Here is an 18,975-nt window from a genome sequence, read left to right as displayed (position 1 = left end):
GCCACCCCCCCTTCCAAATTGGGCACATTAGCTACAACAATAATTGACAATACAGACTGGGAGCCCCAGGATGCCACTTTCCCCATCCCTTTTCAGAGCAGACTGCACTTTAAGCCATCCCCTCCAGTTAAATCTCTTTACCAAAGTGGTCTGTATGAAGGCTTGCATACAAGAAGATAATGGTGCTGTCATTTCTACAAATAATCACAACAGGAGCAGAAAAATAAGAGGAAGACGATTACGCCTGAAAATCCAATGAGGTTCCAGTTGCTAATGCAGTGGAAGCTCCAAGGAAGCTGAACTCCAGTCCCAAGCTGCTCCTGCAAGGCACCGGGCTGGCTTCTCTGCTCTGATTTAGGAGCGTACAGCTGTGTTGCCGTGACATTGGAAGGAAATGTGCTTACCCTGGGGTGGTTTTCCTTGTGTAAAATACTATCAAGGCAAAATATTTGATGTGCTAGTTGAAGCAAATAATGAGTGGGAGAAACAGGTTAACCTTGATTAGCTTTGCTGGGTTGGAAAAGAAAGACCTGCAAAGCCTCTCTTGGTGTCTTCCAGCAGTGAGTGCTGTGCTTCTGCTGGGACCACGAGCCAGGAGAGGGGCACGGGTTTTACTGCATCTCAAAAGGAGGTGGGACAGCAGGCTCTCCCTCCTCCCACTGCTTTACATAAGGATTTAAAGGGTTTTTTTTAATGTGATGTGGAAAGGAGTGGGGTGATGGATGTGCCTGTGTGTACCCCAGAGTATTTAAAGCCTTTTGCATCCTGTGAGGAGGTCCTCTGAATTCCTTCAGACAAGGAGGACCTGAATGTCAAGGTTGTGAGTACTTGGACCACTGAACTAAGGGCCAGATGGTCTGGGGGAGAAAGTGTGGTGCCTCATTCCTACATCTGAAAGGAACGGGGGCAGGTGTCAAAGCTGGAAGGAAGGCAGTGTTTTGAAGTCAAGAATAAGGAGATCTCTAAACTGAAAGGCTTTGCTCTGGTTGTATACCATGTTGTGGGAAGTATACAATTCCCTTCCCTATGGCCTGGCATCCAGGGATCCCTCCCTTGTGTTCCCTGCAGGCGCTGCCAGCAACGTGCAAGTCAAGTACGCTGCTTCCAGCCACAGGTTTCTCTGATCAGAAGAGCAGCAGTAGATCTTTAACAGACCTTTGCCTTCTCTTTTCTCTGTTTTTTTTTTTTTTTTTTTTATCTCAGTTTTTATCTTTTCTTCCCTTGAAACAGAAGGATTTTTTTCTTTAAAATCAGCAACACTTTCTGCGCTAACTTGATACACATTAGTTATTCACTTTGCCGGTTGGAGGCGAGACAAGTAAAACATGGAGCTGATGGACTTATTTGTAAGTTCTGCATGAATTTTTCCTAGTACAGTATTTGCCGTAATGAAACTAACTTAGGGAATCATTTACAGGTCGAAGTAAAGGGACCCACTTAATACATAAACTTAGTTGAAAAATGAAATGTCTCACACACGGTTGATGGAGGAAGAGCTGTTGTTGTAGCTTATGGGGTGGTGCGGGTAAAACTCAGTCCTCTGAGACAAAATGCTCATTTACAAGGTATTTGTTGTGTGCAACAAACTTGGCAGATGCATGTTTTTCTGAAAAAAACATGTTACTGTGTCAGTGAAGTAGCAGAGTATTAATGATGATAGCTCCCCATTCTAATGGCGGTGCTGCTGGGCTATCGGCAAGCCTCAGGGAGGCTGATGTGACACTTGTCACCAAGTGTAGAATTAACGGTGGGTCCTGCCTGGCTCTGCTGGTGGACACGGTGCTGTGTGCTCCTGGACAGCCTGCGGGCCGGAGAATGAGCATTTCTAGGGGCTGCGCTTTGCAGAGAGGTGTGAACCACAGGGTTCACATTTAAATCCAAGGTCTTGTTACCCTGCTTCAAGTTTTACTTGAGTGAAAAGACTGGAGGTTTTGAAAATAGTTCCTGATTTGTATTTGAATGTAGTGGTGAAAACATGCATACGGAGGAATCACCATTATCCACCACCTCTGAATCTCTGCTATCTTCCATAAGGTGTTTTACCTCTCCGAAAGAAATCCTTTTGTTTAAGTATGTGGGGTTTTTGGGGTTGGTTGGTTTGTTTTTCTTTTCCCACTCTTCTATGCTGGATACTTTCCTGTATTGTTGGCCACCTGTTCCTCTTCAATGTTGCCTGGGGTTTGTTCACCCTGGCTTGGCTTGTCATCACAGGCTTTTCAGTCATTTCCATAACAAAGCTGTGTTGTCCTCTATGAGATGTCCAAAGGCAGAAGCCAACAGAACAAGTGGGTAAAGGAAAGGCAAGGCACCACCTCTGGGAGCTGGATGCTCAGCTGGGCATCCCCAGTTGTAACCGGTGTATCAGGGCTGGCAGCCTGTGGTCTGGGTAGCGATGGTGAGTGGCGGTCACTGCCACCTGAGCCACATGAGGAAACCACCCTCGTCTCACTCGGGGACAGCGTGTTTGTGGGGACAGCACGGTCGGCAGGGTGGGTTTGATTTCCCGCTGTGTTGTGCCGATGGCAGCACCACCTCTGCAGTGAGAACTGTGGAAGTCACCCAAGAGAGCTGCTCATGTTAGTGAACATTCCCACAAGCTGCCTTTTAATGGCTGTTTTTTATTCTGGGCAAAGCTGAAGGGGCAACAGGCCTTTGTTAAAGGGAGCGCACCTGTGGGTTCCAGCTGTGTAACGCGTTAAGGGGCACCCAGGTTGCCAGCCTGCCTCAAAACCTTCCCATCTGTGAATATGCTGAGAGCTGGGTGAACATCAGTCTTCTTAGTTTTAAATCATTGCCTCCCTGGGACCCTCAGCCATTGAATGCACAGAGCAGGGCGCCTTCCCAAGGCGTGTGGCATTGATGGATGGACTAACCAGGGCTGACAACAAACTCAGGGCCTTTCAAGAGAAGAGAGTATTTCAGGATTCTGTCCTGATATCCCTTGAAGTTAAACGACAGGACCATGAAAATCAACGTTTGTCTGATGCCTGCAAGAATCTATGTCCTGGTATTGGTTCAGACACTCTTATTGCTTCTGCTTTTGTCTAGATTACATGTGATTTGGATTATATGAGAGGTTTTAGGCTTTTATAATTTTTTTTCTTAATCATGGAATCATTTAAGTTGGAGAAGACTCTTAAGGTCATTGAGTCCAACCATTAACCTGGCACTGCCAAGTCCACCACCAAACCATGTCCCTAAGTGCCACATCTACATGTCTTTTAAATATCTCCCCGGATGGTAACTCCAGCCTGTTCCAATGCCTGACAGCCCTTTGGGTGAAGAATGTTTTCCTAATATCCGATATAAACCTCCCCTAGCACAATACTGTTGGAGCATCCCACCATTTGGCAATAATTTGAAATCAACTGAAAAAACCCCACATGAACAGGTAGAGATAAATATCCCAAATAAACCAATGAACCCCTGGAGTCTCCCCCTTGTGCTGCCTCTGCCGGGTGTGCATTTGCGGCTGCTACTCGAGCAGTAAGGAAACACCAGCAGTGAATGTTCATCTATGTCCACAAACACCAGTAGGAAACCAGCAGTGATGCTCTGCACCCTCTTCCTCCCTCCTTCACTGCCAATACAGATTTTCTTGAGCAGTGGGCTGGGCTGGGTAGCTGGTGTCCCAACCTGTTACAGGCAAGAGTCAAAGCAGAGCTGGGAATACGTGCTGTCTAGAGCTCCTGTTTTGACATCCCTGGTGATGCATTTTGAGTGTGACGCTGGGGTGGGAAGATGGAGGTGGGTTGTGTGTTGCCCTGCTTCGTTGCAAAGTTTGGGTTGTCCTGCTCTGTTGGTTGATGCTTTCAATTTCTAAGCTGCTAAAGTATGCAACGTCCTCTATTTCTCATAACCCACTTGAGATTTAAGTTCTCCAGACCAGCAGTTTCCCTGGCCCTGTGGCTGTGATCTGGTTTCCCTGGGGCTCTTGACCCCACGGCTGGTACTAGAGGCCACACTTCATGGAATCACAGCATGGTTGGGGTTGGAAGGGACCTCTGGAGATCATCCAGTCCAACCCACCTGCTAGAGCAGGGTCACCAGAGCAGATCACACAGGAAGGTGTCCAGGTAGGTTTGAATCTCTCCAGAGAAGGAGACTCCACAACCTCTCTGGGCAGCCTGTTCCAGGCTCTGGCACCTCAAAGTAAAGAAGTTTCTCCTCATCTTTAGATGGAACCTCCTGTGCTTCATTCTGTGCCCACTGCCCCCCATCCTTTTGCTGCACACCACTGAAGAGACTCTGGTCCCATCCTTTTGACACCCACCCTTTCACTGCTCTGGCGTTGTTAGCTGATGAAAATGACAGGGAAAGACAAGTTTCTGCAAGACAGACTTAGAGTGCATTAAATAAATATAAATTTTATTAAAAACACCCACATCTCAGCGTTATCAGGAATGATATAATAATAAACAGCTTTCAAATAACCTGCATTACATTACAATACTTACAGTATTTATAACCATCCTCAGATTCTTTTTATAGACATACCAAACATTTCATGAAAATGAATGAAGCTAAAGTAAAAAAAAAAGTATAACATAAGCATAGAAAATGCACACAGAAGTTCATTACCTTAGTGTCAAACTGCTAAAGTTTCCTACACAAGTTAACCACTAGCTTTAGAAGTGAACTTTATACCACTGTGCGTCAATCAAGATGAAAAATTCATTCAAGTAAAGTTGACACCACTCAGAAGCATCTTCAAGTATGGCTATAGTCAACCTGATAATCCTATACAAGCAATCTTATGTCTGCTTTGTCATTCGTTCCAACTGAGGCAGGGTTCTGTACACCAAAAATTACACTTCAGGTATTTACAATACAAAACTGATTCACCAACAAAGCTTCCTGCTCCTGCTGCCAGCAGTTTGGCAAATGACAGTGCACGGCATATTAACCAAACATCTACTATGAATTACATGAATAATATAGGACTTAAAAAAAGAAATCATTGAAAGATGAAGATTTATAATGATTTAATTAATCTGACATATAACCATAATTTTTTTTTTTTTTTAAAGGCAAAACTTTAGTTTCAATGCAATGGGTAAAGTCACAGACTGAGAATTCGAAACAAAATTTCCATAATAAATATTTGCCCATTAAACCCAAAGGCCTCCTTTGATTTGCTCGAGTTAGGTTGTGATTCTGTTAGATAAAATTTCTTTCGACCAAACTTAATCTTACAGTATATTGCACAAGATACATCTGGGACATGGAGGTTTGCGTGTTTAGGGAAGCCCTTGTACAGACTGTACCTTTTAATAGTTTATCTTATTCATTACAGTATCCAAGAAGCCTTGTTTAGAGAGTGACTTGAACAACTCTAGCAAACAGTCACTTGCCAAACCCCTGCCTTACGTTTTTCCCTTTAATCAGCTCAGTGCATTCTACTTTCTTTTTGTTTATTTGTTTGAAACAGGCAAAACATTCTAAATCTCTTAAACACTTTCATCACAATAAAAAGAGCTAACGAATTTACAAAATTAGTTTTAGTTACATCAATACAGGTACAAGAAAAACTTAGAGAAAGGGATTCAAAAGAAAAGCGTTAAATCCCTGAAAAGAAAACCAAAACAAAACGAAAAACCCGAGAATAAAATATTTAACCTACAACAGCTTTACATACACACAGGTGACACGTTGGCATAGGAGAACATGAGCTGAAATATCCCTGAATTTTTAGAACCAAAAAAACAACAAAGTTGCAGTTCAAGTTGTACTTGCTAAAATGTCAAGTATTGAGAGAGTTTTTTGTTTTGTTTTTCTTTTTTTTTTTCTTTTTTTCTTTTTTTTTTTTCTTTGAAGGCTATTGGGGGGAACAAAGATGGTATACAATATATAAGTTTTCACACTCAGTTCAATATCCTATTGCCAAACTAGTGTTGAGGTATATGACAAGTAGGAACATCACTCAAACCTTTTAATGTATTTTTTTAGCTCACATTATGATATATTTGTAGCAGGCTGAGTAGCACCATGATGTGAATTCAGCTCAAAACCCAAATATATATAGATTTAATATTTTTACAGTACTAAAATACTAAAGCATTGCGTTAAAAAAAGTTTTGTTTACAATTTAATTTACTATACAACTCTCCTGCTTTTTTTTTTTCTTTTAATAGAAATTAACGATTTAAAACCACCACAGCAAGCCAGCTGCCTATTTTATTTTTAATTTTCTATTTAATCAACGGAATCACACAGAACTAACCCTGTTTCGTTCATCTCGCGTAGGCATCGGTCTGCTCAATCTTCCACTTGCACCCAGAAATGACTGACACCACATAGTATGTCATGGTGAACACAAAGTGATCTGCCATTGGGGATTCAAAGAGCGTACAGGTCTCTAAAAACAGCAGAAGCCCAAGCTAACTAGTTGTAGTCTGTCACATGCTGCTAGTTATTACCTGTGGTTAATAGAAAACTCCTTCCTTAAAACTGTACATATTTGAGCAATGAACTTGTCATAGTAATTGTAGAAAACAGTTTACAGTATAGCTGTGTGAGATGAGCACCAGAAGAACATGTGTTTTGTGTACTAAAGTAATTCCCTTATATCCAGTAAGCCCCATTTTTACCATAAATGACTGTATTAAAAATGGATATGTAGCCCACTAGCAGATGCATGGCTAAAACAAAAGTATTTAAAAGCTTTTTTTTTTAGTTTAAAAAAATTATCTTTGCATTTTAAAATCAAAGTAAACTCTTTTTTTTTCTTTTTTTTTTAATGTCTTAGTACCTTAGCATTGTTCAAGTTGCCAAGCTTAGGTAGACAAAGTGCTTTTGAAACACTATTTAAAAAAAATATCTATTTTATTGTCCTTTTCTAGGACTTGACTGGATGAGCAAAATCCAGAGGTCTCTGTAATTCCCATATGTTAAAAAGTAAGCTTATTTTAACACCTGGTAAATTCAATACATACATGAATGAAAAGGTCCTCCCTGTTGTTGAAGAACATTTGACTACATCATTGACATTTTGTTATAAAGGCATTAACTGTTTGACTTAAAATAAAGACACCATTCTCTTAGATAGCACCATGGTTTTAGAATATCCAAACAAATTCAGTGTTTTGCTGTCTACTCGTTATGTTATCTACTTTGTTAAATAAAATCAAGAGACTAATAAGATTACAGTAAAAACTGCATGTTAAAAAGCCATAATTCCAGTATTTCAGTACATCATAGATTCAGCACCAGATGTTATTTTAAGATTCCTGCAGTTGTAATACTACAGTGTTATTTTTGTAAGGTTTTTTTTGCTCCTGTTCCATGACTACGCAAACTCGATGACATTAAAAGTGGCCACAGATGTGCAAAACTGTAAGGAAAAAAAAAATCCATTTGCAGATTATCTCTTTCAGTAATGGAGCCAGTGTTTTCAAATGTAAATTGTGAAACACTTGTTTTGTTTTTTGTTTTTGCATAGGATGCTTTGGTCTTGTTTCCTACGTGCCATCTGTGACCACTTAAAAATCAGTGGCAAATAAGCGCGCTAGCGAGATTACCTCTTTTTGCTGGTGTGCCGAGGCTTCTTCCACTGACGAGTTTCGTTAAAACACTGTTTTCTTCTCCACCCTTGCCTTCCCCAAAACCTAAAGAACTACCCTACCGACAAGGTGTTTTTGCGAATGAGGTAACCAACAAAGGTGTGAAGTTAGATATATCGGTTGTAAGGCCCTGTAACCCGTGTAAAGGCATATGGAGATGTAGTTACTGTGGAGTCCGTGGTGACCGACAGCGTCCTTTGTGCAAGAGACTTGATGAAGCGCACGTACGTTGGCTCCGAGGGCTCGTGTGGCTCCGCAGGCTCCCGCTTGGCTTTTTTGCCGTGAGATTTCTGAGGCACGTAGTCCGGACCATACTTCTCGCATTCCTCCTCTTTCTCTCTCGCCTTCTCAGCCATCTTCGCCTCCCACAGAGCCAGGCCGTGTTTTGGCTCGTTCATGCTCTTGTGCTGGTAAAAGACAAGGGATATTCTGGTGGGATGGTTCCTGTTGGGGTTTTTTAAGGGAGTTGTTGCGTGGAGCTCACGTTTTGCACACTCTATGAGAATTGAGCCGTGAGATGGAGCAACTGCCACTCCTCCAATTTCTGGGTCCAGAAAGCTCTGCTCGCTATCTGACCACACTTCATCGGGATCCTCTGCTTTTTCTGGATTCGGCACATCGGTTTTATCTAAACCACCCTGGGGAGTAGTCCTATCATGGTTTTGACCTGGAAGCATGTTAGACAGACCATTAACTCCGTGTGAAATCATTTCACTCTCCTTATTATTCTGGAGATGCAGTGAATTAGGAGGACCGCTAAACATGCTTGGAACCGAATGGTAGTCGTGTGTTAAATGTGGAGGGGGTTGCACTTGATGGTGTTCACTGGCTTTACTGACGGAGGCATAGTCCATGCTCGGATTGCTCAGATTGGATTTTAACCTTGAGGCAACCTCCATAAAGTGGCCATCAGCCTCATGGGTGGAGTAAGAGGAAAAAGACCCTACGTGGTGTACATTTGGTCTGATGGTGCAATTACTGAAGGAGTCTACCTGCATATTTTGGTTTCCATAATTCAAGTACTTGGGACCAAAGCTCTGGTTATTCCCAAACCTATGCTGGTATAATGTTTGAATGGGTGGTAGACTTAGCTTAGACATAGGGTCTTGGCTCTGGCAACTATACAAGTCCACGTGCTGATGCTGGGAAGGGTACGAGCTCAAGTAAGAGGGGCAGTTGTCCACAGATACGTTTCCATTGCATTGGTAGGGTGGATATTGGTTATTTTGACTTAACGATCCTGAATAAGGGTTCATGGGACTGGAAGAATTCAAATAAGACCCCGCAGGCTGTGATGAGGTTGTGTAGAGGTTCATGGGACTGGACCCTCCATAGGGATCTGAAGTGTATGAAGAGCTTGGATAAGCAGTGGCTGGATTAGGCAACCTTACATAGGGATTTGCAGAACCTGAACCCGAGTAAGAGTTCATAGGATTGGACTGAGGGTTGTTGGGGAGAGTGCGCTGTGGGTGTTGCTGCTGCTGTTGTTGTGTGGCTGGTCCTGAAAGGCGTAAAAGATCTGTAGATATGAAAAGAGAAAAAAACCATACAAAACATACAAAACATTAAACCCAACAAACCACATACTTTACAGACTTTTCTTAGAAATGTCATAAATACGCATCATGAAAAGTATCTCATATGACATGTTAACAGAGGTTCCCTTTCTTGCATCTCAAATACCGTCCGTTAAGAAGCTGAATAAATACTAAAGCTACTCATCCTTTTTGGCATGTATCCAGTGAGATCAGATGCTAATGGCAATGGGGAAACGGAGGACAGTGCAATCTGTTCAGAGTCATATGCACAAAATCCAAAGAGTTGAATCATCATTTAAGTAGCCCATGAAATAGAGCATCAAAGTGCTCCAAAACAGCCGCGCACAAGGTGCCCTTCTTCTCCCCAAGAATAAATAATTCTTCTCATTTATATTAATAGAACCGTTTCAAAAAATGTCCCTAACTTTATGCAAAAAAAAATCAACAATGGTGACATTCACTGATAGAGAGAACAGTTCAGTAACAAGTGAGATTAACTGAAGTGCAAAACCATCATTAATTAAAGTGAAATGGGATCGTTTAATGGTTACAACCCTTGGCGAGGTCATGGGACCGCTGACTTTTACTCATAGGTATTTCAGTGACCTTCTGGGTGGCCTTGGATGTATTGCTTTACTCCTGAGGAAGCTGCTGTAACAATAAAATAGTCATGATGAACTCCTTTGCTCAGGACTCTCAGATCTACTGATGAAAACTGCCAGTAATTGTTAAGTGGATTTTTAAACTCTTACTCTGCTATGGAAAAACCTGCTCTGCTTTTGGTCTTGAAACAGAGTATAAGTAGTGGTGAAGAGGTTAAGCTTGAATTCCCTCAAATTAGGAATTTGTCTGTTACAGCGGCACACAGTGAGTGATGCACAGGTTATTCTTTCTTCGGCAGCAGCATCATACACTTTGTGGCTTCCAGCACTACAGTCTTTTAAAGGTACTTTACAGCAGAGTGGATGGCAAGCAGAGTTTGCAAAAGCACCAACTTCTACAGGTGTTAACTATCAAACAATAAAGAACTTCTCATACAACATCTTTTTTTTTCCTCCTTCTTCAGAGTGTACCGCGATTTGGCACTCTGTTTATAAATATACAATATTGGTATCTACTCTCAAGAATGCTATCCTTTTTACTTTAAAATGTTCTTGGGCTGAGAATAATGGTTTTCTTGAGACTTATTACAAATGGCCTAATTTCTAGGCAGCTTACCACTGTTAATACAGATCGCAATCAGATCTATGTGTTTACCTGCTAGCTGCTTTGCATGACCCGCCGCCTCCGAATTGCCTTGCTTGTTGCGTGCTGCAGCAGACTTCTCTCTTTCAGCTTTGCTAGACCCATTCTCCAGGGAGGAAAGCTTTTCCGCAGCTGCCTTCTTTGCTTCCAGCTTCCTTTGCCGACACGTCTTAGCGGGCTCTGCTAACATCCTTACTTTCCGGCGAAAGGAGGTAAGGACCTGGATGCTGCCGTTCCTCTTCTTTTCCTCCTGGCCTTCAGTGCTTCCGAACTCATCCACATCAGAGACTTTGTACAACGGGAGCACGTGGAGCTGCTCGTCTTCTGGTGTTTGGCCAATTTCGCGATTGTCTTCTCTTGTTAGTGTGCAAACCTGTCAGAAAGGTGCGTTAGAATAACCCTCTCAAACCAGTCTGAGAAGAGATCTTGTGCATTTTACCTTCCCCGGCCACTGTCGGTGTTGGCACCTGGCAAGCTATTTGTAAAAGCCAAGTTTCTGTGCAGTTTATGCATATCACGGCAAGCCTGCAATTCCATTTCTTCCATTGCTCTGTCAGATGGAGTTAATAGAAACAGAAGGTATTTATGTGTATATGTCTTGTAATGTTGCTGAAATGAACAGCGTAGGCAGGGATTACCCTAACGTGAAATCCATCATACTGTGGCCAGAGAGATCAAACAGTCTTCTTGGTGATAACCAATGGTAGGACAAGGAGCAATGGATACAAACTGGAACATAGGAGACTCCACTTAAATATGAGAGGAAACTTCTTCTCAGTGAGGGTGGCAGAGCCTGGCCCAGGCTGCCCAGGGGGTTGTGGAGTCTCCTTCTCTGCAGACATTCCAACCCGCCTGGACACCTTCCTGTGTAACCTCATCTGGGTGTTCCTGCTCCATGGGGGGATTGGACTAAATGATCTTTTGAGGTCCCTTCCAACCCCTGACATTCTATGATTTTATGATTCTATGAAACCTGGGACTTCGTGCTGAAGATTTTTTTACTGTAATACATTAGCTAACTACCTATTAAAAATAGTGTGGAATATAACACAGCGCCATTGCATTTCACACCCCTTTAGAATGGCAACTTTCAGGACTTTGCAAAGGAGCAAGTCACTGTAATGTTAATAATAATATCTAAGGAAGTTCCTGTTGTATTGTGCAGCTTACTCATTGTGTTAGCTTCAGCTAAAACAGGTATTGGGAGGATCTCAGCAGAAAAAAATATGCTGATAAAGACATATTATGTAGCAAAATCATTGCATCAGCCAGTTTTAGGAAGAAAGCTCAGCTAGGAATATATATTGCATGGGTGGTGGTTGACTTGTCAAGTCAGACCCTGGGAACAGGAAAAATTTAGTTGGCATTAAAAAGAAGTTTTTCTCTTTGGTCATAATAAGAGCTGCACTGTGAATCTAGTTTCTAGTTTCTTCAAATGACAACCATGACGATTATTCAAAACTGAAGATTATTCCTTCTCACGTTTACCCCAACTGTATTTTTACAGAAAGAGTATGTAGGGAACAGAAATTATCCAATACACATTGAAAACCAGCTTGTTTTTCTGGTACCTTCTACAGAATTTTTGCTGTACACGCTAGAGGTGAGAACTGAAGAGTAAAGGGTGCGTGTACAACACGACGGATGGCAAGGCTTGCAGGCTTTCTGCTCATCCCAAGCAGGAATGAAATGTACAACTTCCAAAACGCTTCTGGAAAGAAGTTGTTTCCATTTTATTAGACGATATAATTCAAAATTGTTAGGAAAAAAAGCGTTTTGAGAGGACAAGTATAAACCATTTTGTTCCAAGAAGGCTGAAACAGGTATCTCCACCCTGCTGGGACCTTCTTCCCGTTGTGTCCACCATTTCTTTTACCAGTTCTATATGAAACCTTTCTTTAATACACCGTAAGTCTCATTCATCTGAATGAAAAATTGTGTAGGGGGTAATAACTTAGCTCAATTACTGCCTCGTGTTTCTTTTCTTGGCAATCTGTGTTATGCAAGTACAAATTTGAACAGACGGGAGATAATGAATTGAATACATGAAATTAGTGCTGGAGTAAGAAGACTATGAATCAGGGACTTACCAGTGTACTCCCGTTCTGCATATTGTGCAAGTCTCTGTGAGCATGAGCGCAAAAATCCAGGCAAGCAGTGACCCCAGAGAATGGGCGACCTTCTTTTAAACCCAGGCGACACTCGGGTGCTCTGTGTTCATACTCGATCTGGAAAGAGATGACAAGTATCACTGTGACTGAGCTGGGTGCTCCAGTACGTGGAATTAGCACTGAACACTCCGCTGTGACCATGTGTGCGTCTCCTAACATCTTGGAGGTGGAAACGTACACATCTTGAAGGCAAATAAAATCAAGCAATTTGATGGCAATGTTGTGTCCATACTTGATCCCTCGCTGCTTTGCTCCTTGTTACCTCCTGTCTCTGGCGTGATTGGGAAATTGGCCAATAATACTTTTCCTCGCGTGTTACTTTTGATTCTTTGCCAGTGGTTGGTGTTTTTACATGACAAATGCAGTGCTGGCACTGTAAGAGTGAGATGTTTGTGTAGCCTGGAAATATACCAAGCTATTAAGGTCAAATGGCTTTAGAAAACTGACTTCAGGATGACTTAATGAAAAATAATAACTTGCTTTTTGATTTGTAATATTTTGGCACACTCGATGTAAATTTCATTAGCTGAAGTACAACTCTAACCCCTGACCAAAAAGAGAGATAATTCAGTCAAGACAGTACTTTCTACACATGTACTCATTATTTAAGGAGCTTTACAAAGAGTTGATAATGCAACAATAAACCTTACACGAAAAGAAAAGATTTTTGTAACAGAAGATCATGCCTTAGACAAATGACAGTTTCATATTTTACTCAGGAAATGAAACCACATTGGTAAAACGCTTTGCTGGAATTCCTGAACCTTTCAAGTGAGTGCAAGAAGTCTATGCCTAGTAGATCCCATTTTGAGTTAAGGTGAAATCAGAAGTTTTGTCAAGTCTTGATCCAAGATCACCAAAAACATAGTTTGCCCGCAAACCTTGATTTTTAAAATCTGGAATACTTACTTCCCTGGAATCTGAAAATAAAAGCAAACCAAAACTTGAAATGGGTAAACTACTTTGGAATTAAATGAGAGCGATCTGAAACAACAGCCAGACTATAACTGTCTGATTAAAGTATACTGGTGCAACTGGTCTCTCAGATGTTCTGTTGGGTCTGGCTGGAAAAACAGACCCTTTCCAATTCTAGATTTTAATCCAGTAGCAATCCAGACTTGGATTAGAATAAATACGGGAATTTGGAATTTCTTTTCAGGGTTCAGGGGATTGGTTTTCCAACCCTTTACAATACCATATGAATTAGGTCTCATTCATCTCTCTTTAAAGCCACTTACTGTAGCTTGATCAGGGATTCCCTACAAACACAAGCTCTGTGTGAAACTCCAATCTGTGCACACACCTTATTACACAAGGGAAAAACTGAAACTTGTAAAAGCACGTATGTGCCACAAGTGTTGGGCAGGACCGCAGCTTACACGGAGAAAAGTTCTTTTGTGAATTTTTGTGGGAAAAGAAAAGCAGCCCAAGCAAAGAACCATTTTATTGTTCACCACCCCCTCATTCTTTCTTCTTCCTCTTCCTTTCTTCTCCTGCAGAATGCCTCGCAGATATTTGGACAGATAACCACAGCTAGTGGGCACATGGCCACAGTTTCCTCCAGAATGAGTCTCCAAACATCATCTGAACAGGTAAGTGAAACTGGGTAACTCCATACTGAATCGGGTTATCCTGTCTAGTTGCTACTAAATATGCAGCATAGGAGTGAATTTTACAGCAAATAAAACCGGACAGTTTAATGACAGTTTACAGTTGAAAATCTGTCTTGTGCTGGTTGCCACAGCACTGCCAACAGGGAAGATGATGTCAGAGTTTGCAGTGATGCTGATAGTTTGGAAACTCTAAGTTCTGCGTTTGTAACGGTAGTGAACCTTAGCGGTGAAAATGAAGGCCAACAGCTATGTGTTTGCAAGAGTTATGCCGTCAAATTTTGATGTAAACATCTGAAAGATGTTTGATAAATGCCGATGAGAGACTAGGAGCCTCATAAAAGCTTTGAGTGTTTCTGTGAACACTGTGTCACAAAAAGGGTGCACGCACGATCCCCTCGTGCAAGAAGGCTGGTACAGGCACTCGTGTACGTATGCAACACTGTGTTCAAACATAAACTTTGCTTCAAAGGCATGTTTGTAATGGCTGTTTTGGTGAAATTGAGAGAGCAGAACTGAAACTGTGGCTACAGGACTCGAGTGCAATATGAGACGCTGCCTGCTGACGCTGTTCCCAATCTCACACCATCTTCGTGGCTGTTTTGCTGGCTTGGCTGGTGAATCATGCTAAATCCAGACATTGGTGTTGTAGAGCTGAAGAGTTCTGCTCGACTGTGCAGTAATTTTAGTGTTGATGTAGATGGAAAGATTAGTTCTATTTAGCAGACTAAATACTGCTGGTTTTTCTTTTGAAAGCATTTTAAGTGGAATTGTTAATTTCCATTCATCTTTACCCTGATGTGAAAGGAATGCTGGCACAAAACATACATAATAGTTTGGTGCAAGGTTGAAGCGTTGGGAAGTGTGATAAAAATCAGGTTATTTGCATGACTGCTCCAATTCCTTTTTTCCCCAGCGTACCTGGTTGTTATATGCATCAGGTGCAAGCTTCTTGTAGGTAGGTGCCATCAGGGTTGACAGGTTCTGCAAATTGGATTCTAGTTTTTCTTCCTGTTAGGAGATGAAATGACACTTCAATATTGTATGTATGGGATCTAAGAAGTTAGAGTCTTTACACAATTCTGTTTATACTGACAAGTTGTGTAAAGGCCTAGACTGTTACCATTATTGTTTAGACAACAACTGTTGTGAATCTGCTTTTAATTTTGTTGTTTCACAGCCTTTAAAGTAAAGGAGTAGTAAAGTGGTGTAGTGTGATCTTTACACATTCTTTAACACGGAGATGTTTTAGATCCAAGTGCAATGATCCTCATTATTTTCCCCGTTGCAGTTTTGGGAAAATGAAATACTCTTCAGAAAGCTTGAGAAAAATATTAATAATATCAGAGTGGTGCATCAAGACAATCTGGCTATTTTAAGGATTTTGCACATTGCAACGAGAGTACCACAACACACTGAAATATCTTTTCATGCAGTAACTTATTTAAATATTTCAGACTTGGAAAAGTTCCCAGTCTTCAGCAATGAGGAACTATGGACATGTCTTGCAGTTGGTGATACAGAGGCAGGAATGACCACACTTCTTTTTTACTGTAAGGAGAGGTACACAGTCAGGAAATGAAGGGCTCTTTACAAATGAAATACTCTAATAAGACACTCCAAAGTTGCTCTCCTTCCTCTCAGGATGAGAATTCCAAATTCAAAACCTTGCTTATATGAAGCCCTTATTATTAATTTCAAGGGCATAAAGAACAGTGGCATACTGGAGTGGTGTGCTTGTTTTTGGGAGTTTGTGTATTTTAGGAATATGTGAAGAGCTGTGGAAAACCTATGGGTTTGAGAGAGGCTTGTTTGGTGCACTCAAAGTTTGTATCTCCCCTTATGGGACTATATCCTAGTTTGGGGTTCCAAAATGACATTATCAAATTGTCAAAAATATCTCGCTGTGACCGTGTGGCTGCTGCCAGAACTTTGGAGCCTTTGTATGGCCTGTAGGTTATCGTTTTTAAGTGTTACTTCTAGTTTTTATTAGTGAGGATCCTATTTGTGTTGTCTATCAACTGTGTCTATGCTGTGCTCCTGGATGCATGCCTTGGCTGCCCTGACTTTGTGTGGGAACAAGACTGGAGGGTAAAATCATCTTCCTCGCCCAGCTCTGGCTTCCATGGGAAGTAAATCCAGGAATGCAAATTGGAAGAGTGCCCTGGTGGGCTCTGGCCAGGTATCCAGCTTGGAAAATTTAGGGGGTTTAGGATTGCAGGCTATGATAAAGAAGGCTTTGTGCCACAACACGACTAAAGGGGAACTATTGTGTAATTCTCAGGGCTGTAGAAGAGCAGTGGGGAGGAAAAACTGTATGTTGATTATGATGATATTCTAAATGGTGTGCTACTATCAGCACAGGCTGCAGAGGTACCTGGCTCTCTGATCATGTGAAAGTAAGGCTTAGGTTTGTGTAAGACACCAGAAGAGACTGAAAGTTGTCAGCCTCTGCACCAGTACACAAGCAAGAGCCTAAATTTGCATGTGCTTGCCAAAAACCAGACTTAGCCATTGGAGCCCCCCAGACACATGACTGGCTGGGGGTGTCCAGGAGTCGCTGCAGTCGTGACTTCAGAGGTATCTTGTGCCCAGGTTAAGGTCAATGTTTTTATTACTCTGACTCATTTTAAACAGTTGCCAGTTTGCTGTAACACAGAGGCCGGTCTGGAAATATTCAGCAGGGTGGAACTGCATGTAGAATGGGTCTTCCTATCCTCCTCCCCTTATTGTCATCTCAGAGTCTGATCATGTGTCTTCACGCAGGCTGCTACTGGTTCCCAGTTGCAACGTTATGTGCCTGCAGTTGGCAAATTTCCCGCTCTGATGCTAGGGAATGCCCCGTTGTGGGCCTAATACACCCACAATTATTCAGGCTGTGCCCTCTCCTCTAATTGTAGCCTGCAAATACGGTTTCCAAGTCTCAGGGCTTTTACCAGCTGTCAGAATTTGGACAGTCAATTCAGCTGGCTCAGTGACTGGAATCAATCAGTTTTGACTGGCAGTTATTTAATTACCCTACATGTATGCCATTCAGGCAGGGCTCTGGCCCCTGGTCTCTTGGACTGTATCTCTATTTGCAGAGTGACAGAAAACATTTCCTTGCAAATGAGGCTCATTTAGAAATGAACACCAACCTCTTTTGGGTCATCCCCCATCAGCTTAAACTTTCTTGGAATCTTGCTTCTGGCAAACTTACAACCATTGTAGTACATGCTCCAGGAGCAACCAAAGGAAAATGAAGCACCACAAGTTTCAGGGTCCAGCCCTTGACATGCGCAAGTCCGTCTGAAACAATAAGAGAAGATGGCTGTTAGCTGCAGGTGGGTCACTCCACAGCAGTCCTGCTGTGGACATCAGTGTTCTGCCAGCTCTCTGGGGAATCACTGCTCTTGGATTGTCTTCCATCAGTGGATAATGAAAAAATGAAAGATGGAGGCAAACACATTATGACAGAAGGATTTATCGTAGTGAATAGTTTCGTGGTTGCAAAGCAAGAGCTAAGGGGTATCTATACTCCTGTAAAAAAAACTGGCTTTGCTCCAAAGAGGGTACGTGTGGGGTGCCTTGCTAGGCAGTGATGTTCGTGGGACATGAAAGGGGTACATGCGAACAGCACTGCAAGAATGTGGGAACCCTCTGACAGGGGCTAAGCAATAATTCCTGAAATATGACCCTACTCAGGAGGCCAAAGTAATGTAGAGTGATAATGACGTTAATTTTGATCTAAATGTTCTTTGCTATCAGAAAGACATGGGAAAACGATATAGTGCAATTGCTTTAGATTCAGGCTGGCTTCTACAGGCTTATAGTATGATTTAGCGCATCTAGTTTTTATTTCAAGGTTGAGGCATCTGCTGTCCTGGGCCCAGCTGAGATCTCTTCCTTTACATATACGGAGATGCTTCACAACTCTGGGAAGATGTTTTTCCCTGATTTTTAAGAATGTTTACTTTCCTTTCCTCACAGGTTTGTGGGTTTTCGAACTGCCTGAAATAGTGGGAAAAGTTACGCGTATTTCAGGGTAATAGCATGAGCGAAGGTGCGAGGTCCGAGGCTGAAGGTGGGGTTGCAAGCTTGTTCCACTTACTCTTCGTTGAGGGCACAGCGCCGGTTCGTGAGCGTGCCGTACTTCCGCAGGGTGTCGGTGAGCTCGGTGTAGAGCTTGTCAGCCAAGCTTGTTGGGATTCCCTCCCAGACCAGGATGAGAATCACGATCACGGCCGTCTCACACGTGTGGCCCGCTCGCTCACGCACCAGACAGAGTAGCTTTTCCTCCTGACTGCTTCTGCGGACTACCTGCATGCACAGCAACACACACCCCCGGAGCCCCAACACAAACAACGCATTTCTTAATGTGAACAGCAAGAGAATAGGAAACCTCAGCGTTACCCCGTGTGGGGAGGTTATTTCTGTCGTCTTTGTCTCTGGCAACACGGTCCATTTTTCCCATTTAGTGATACAGACTGCGGCTACCCCTTCTGTTTAGTGAAGCTGAAGAGGCGAAGCTTGACTGATGGCACGGAAAGCCATGGTGGCAGAAAGCAGCTCTGTAAAGGTATCTCCCAGGCTCTGATTCAGCAGAAATATTCTCCTGAATCTGCGCTATGGCACAAGTGGCGCAGTTTGACTAGTGGGCAAAAAGAAGTGAGCTGTGAGATGCGTCCCTGCGCAGAGCTGGATGCTGCACACCTGCTCTGAGGGCAGGAGCCATGTGGGGAAAGGCAGGCAGTTAAAGAAGGGACTAAATAAATGGACACGGGAGGTCTCTCCTTTCTCTCCCAAACTTAAGCAGTTAAACTTGTAAACTTTTCACTTGCCCTTACTACATACAAGCATAACGGTGATG

At 42.5% G+C, this 18,975-nt stretch overlaps 1 protein-coding gene across 1 annotated transcript in view; it reads right to left on the bottom strand.

The window, feature by feature from the left end:
• Positions 1-4,341: 4,341 nt before the first annotated feature.
• The window catches only part of TET2 (tet methylcytosine dioxygenase 2), a 72,456-nt gene continuing 57,822 nt past the window's right edge, over positions 4,342-18,975 (bottom strand). Inside the window, exons 5-10 of the mRNA XM_082051735.1 lie at positions 18,217-18,425; positions 17,264-17,414; positions 15,048-15,137; positions 12,436-12,573; positions 10,358-10,718; positions 4,342-9,081 (exon numbers count right to left, since the gene is read on the bottom strand). Coding sequence (XP_081907861.1) covers positions 7,670-9,081; positions 10,358-10,718; positions 12,436-12,573; positions 15,048-15,137; positions 17,264-17,414; positions 18,217-18,425 — 2,361 coding nt within the window. The 3' untranslated portion in view covers positions 4,342-7,669. The remainder of the gene's footprint in view (positions 9,082-10,357; positions 10,719-12,435; positions 12,574-15,047; positions 15,138-17,263; positions 17,415-18,216; positions 18,426-18,975) is intronic.

This window comes from Streptopelia decaocto (genome assembly GCF_964273445.1).
Source record: "Streptopelia decaocto genome assembly, chromosome: 4".
Lineage (NCBI taxonomy): Eukaryota > Metazoa > Chordata > Aves > Columbiformes > Columbidae > Streptopelia > Streptopelia decaocto.
This window is presented reverse-complemented; position numbering and strand designations above follow the sequence as displayed.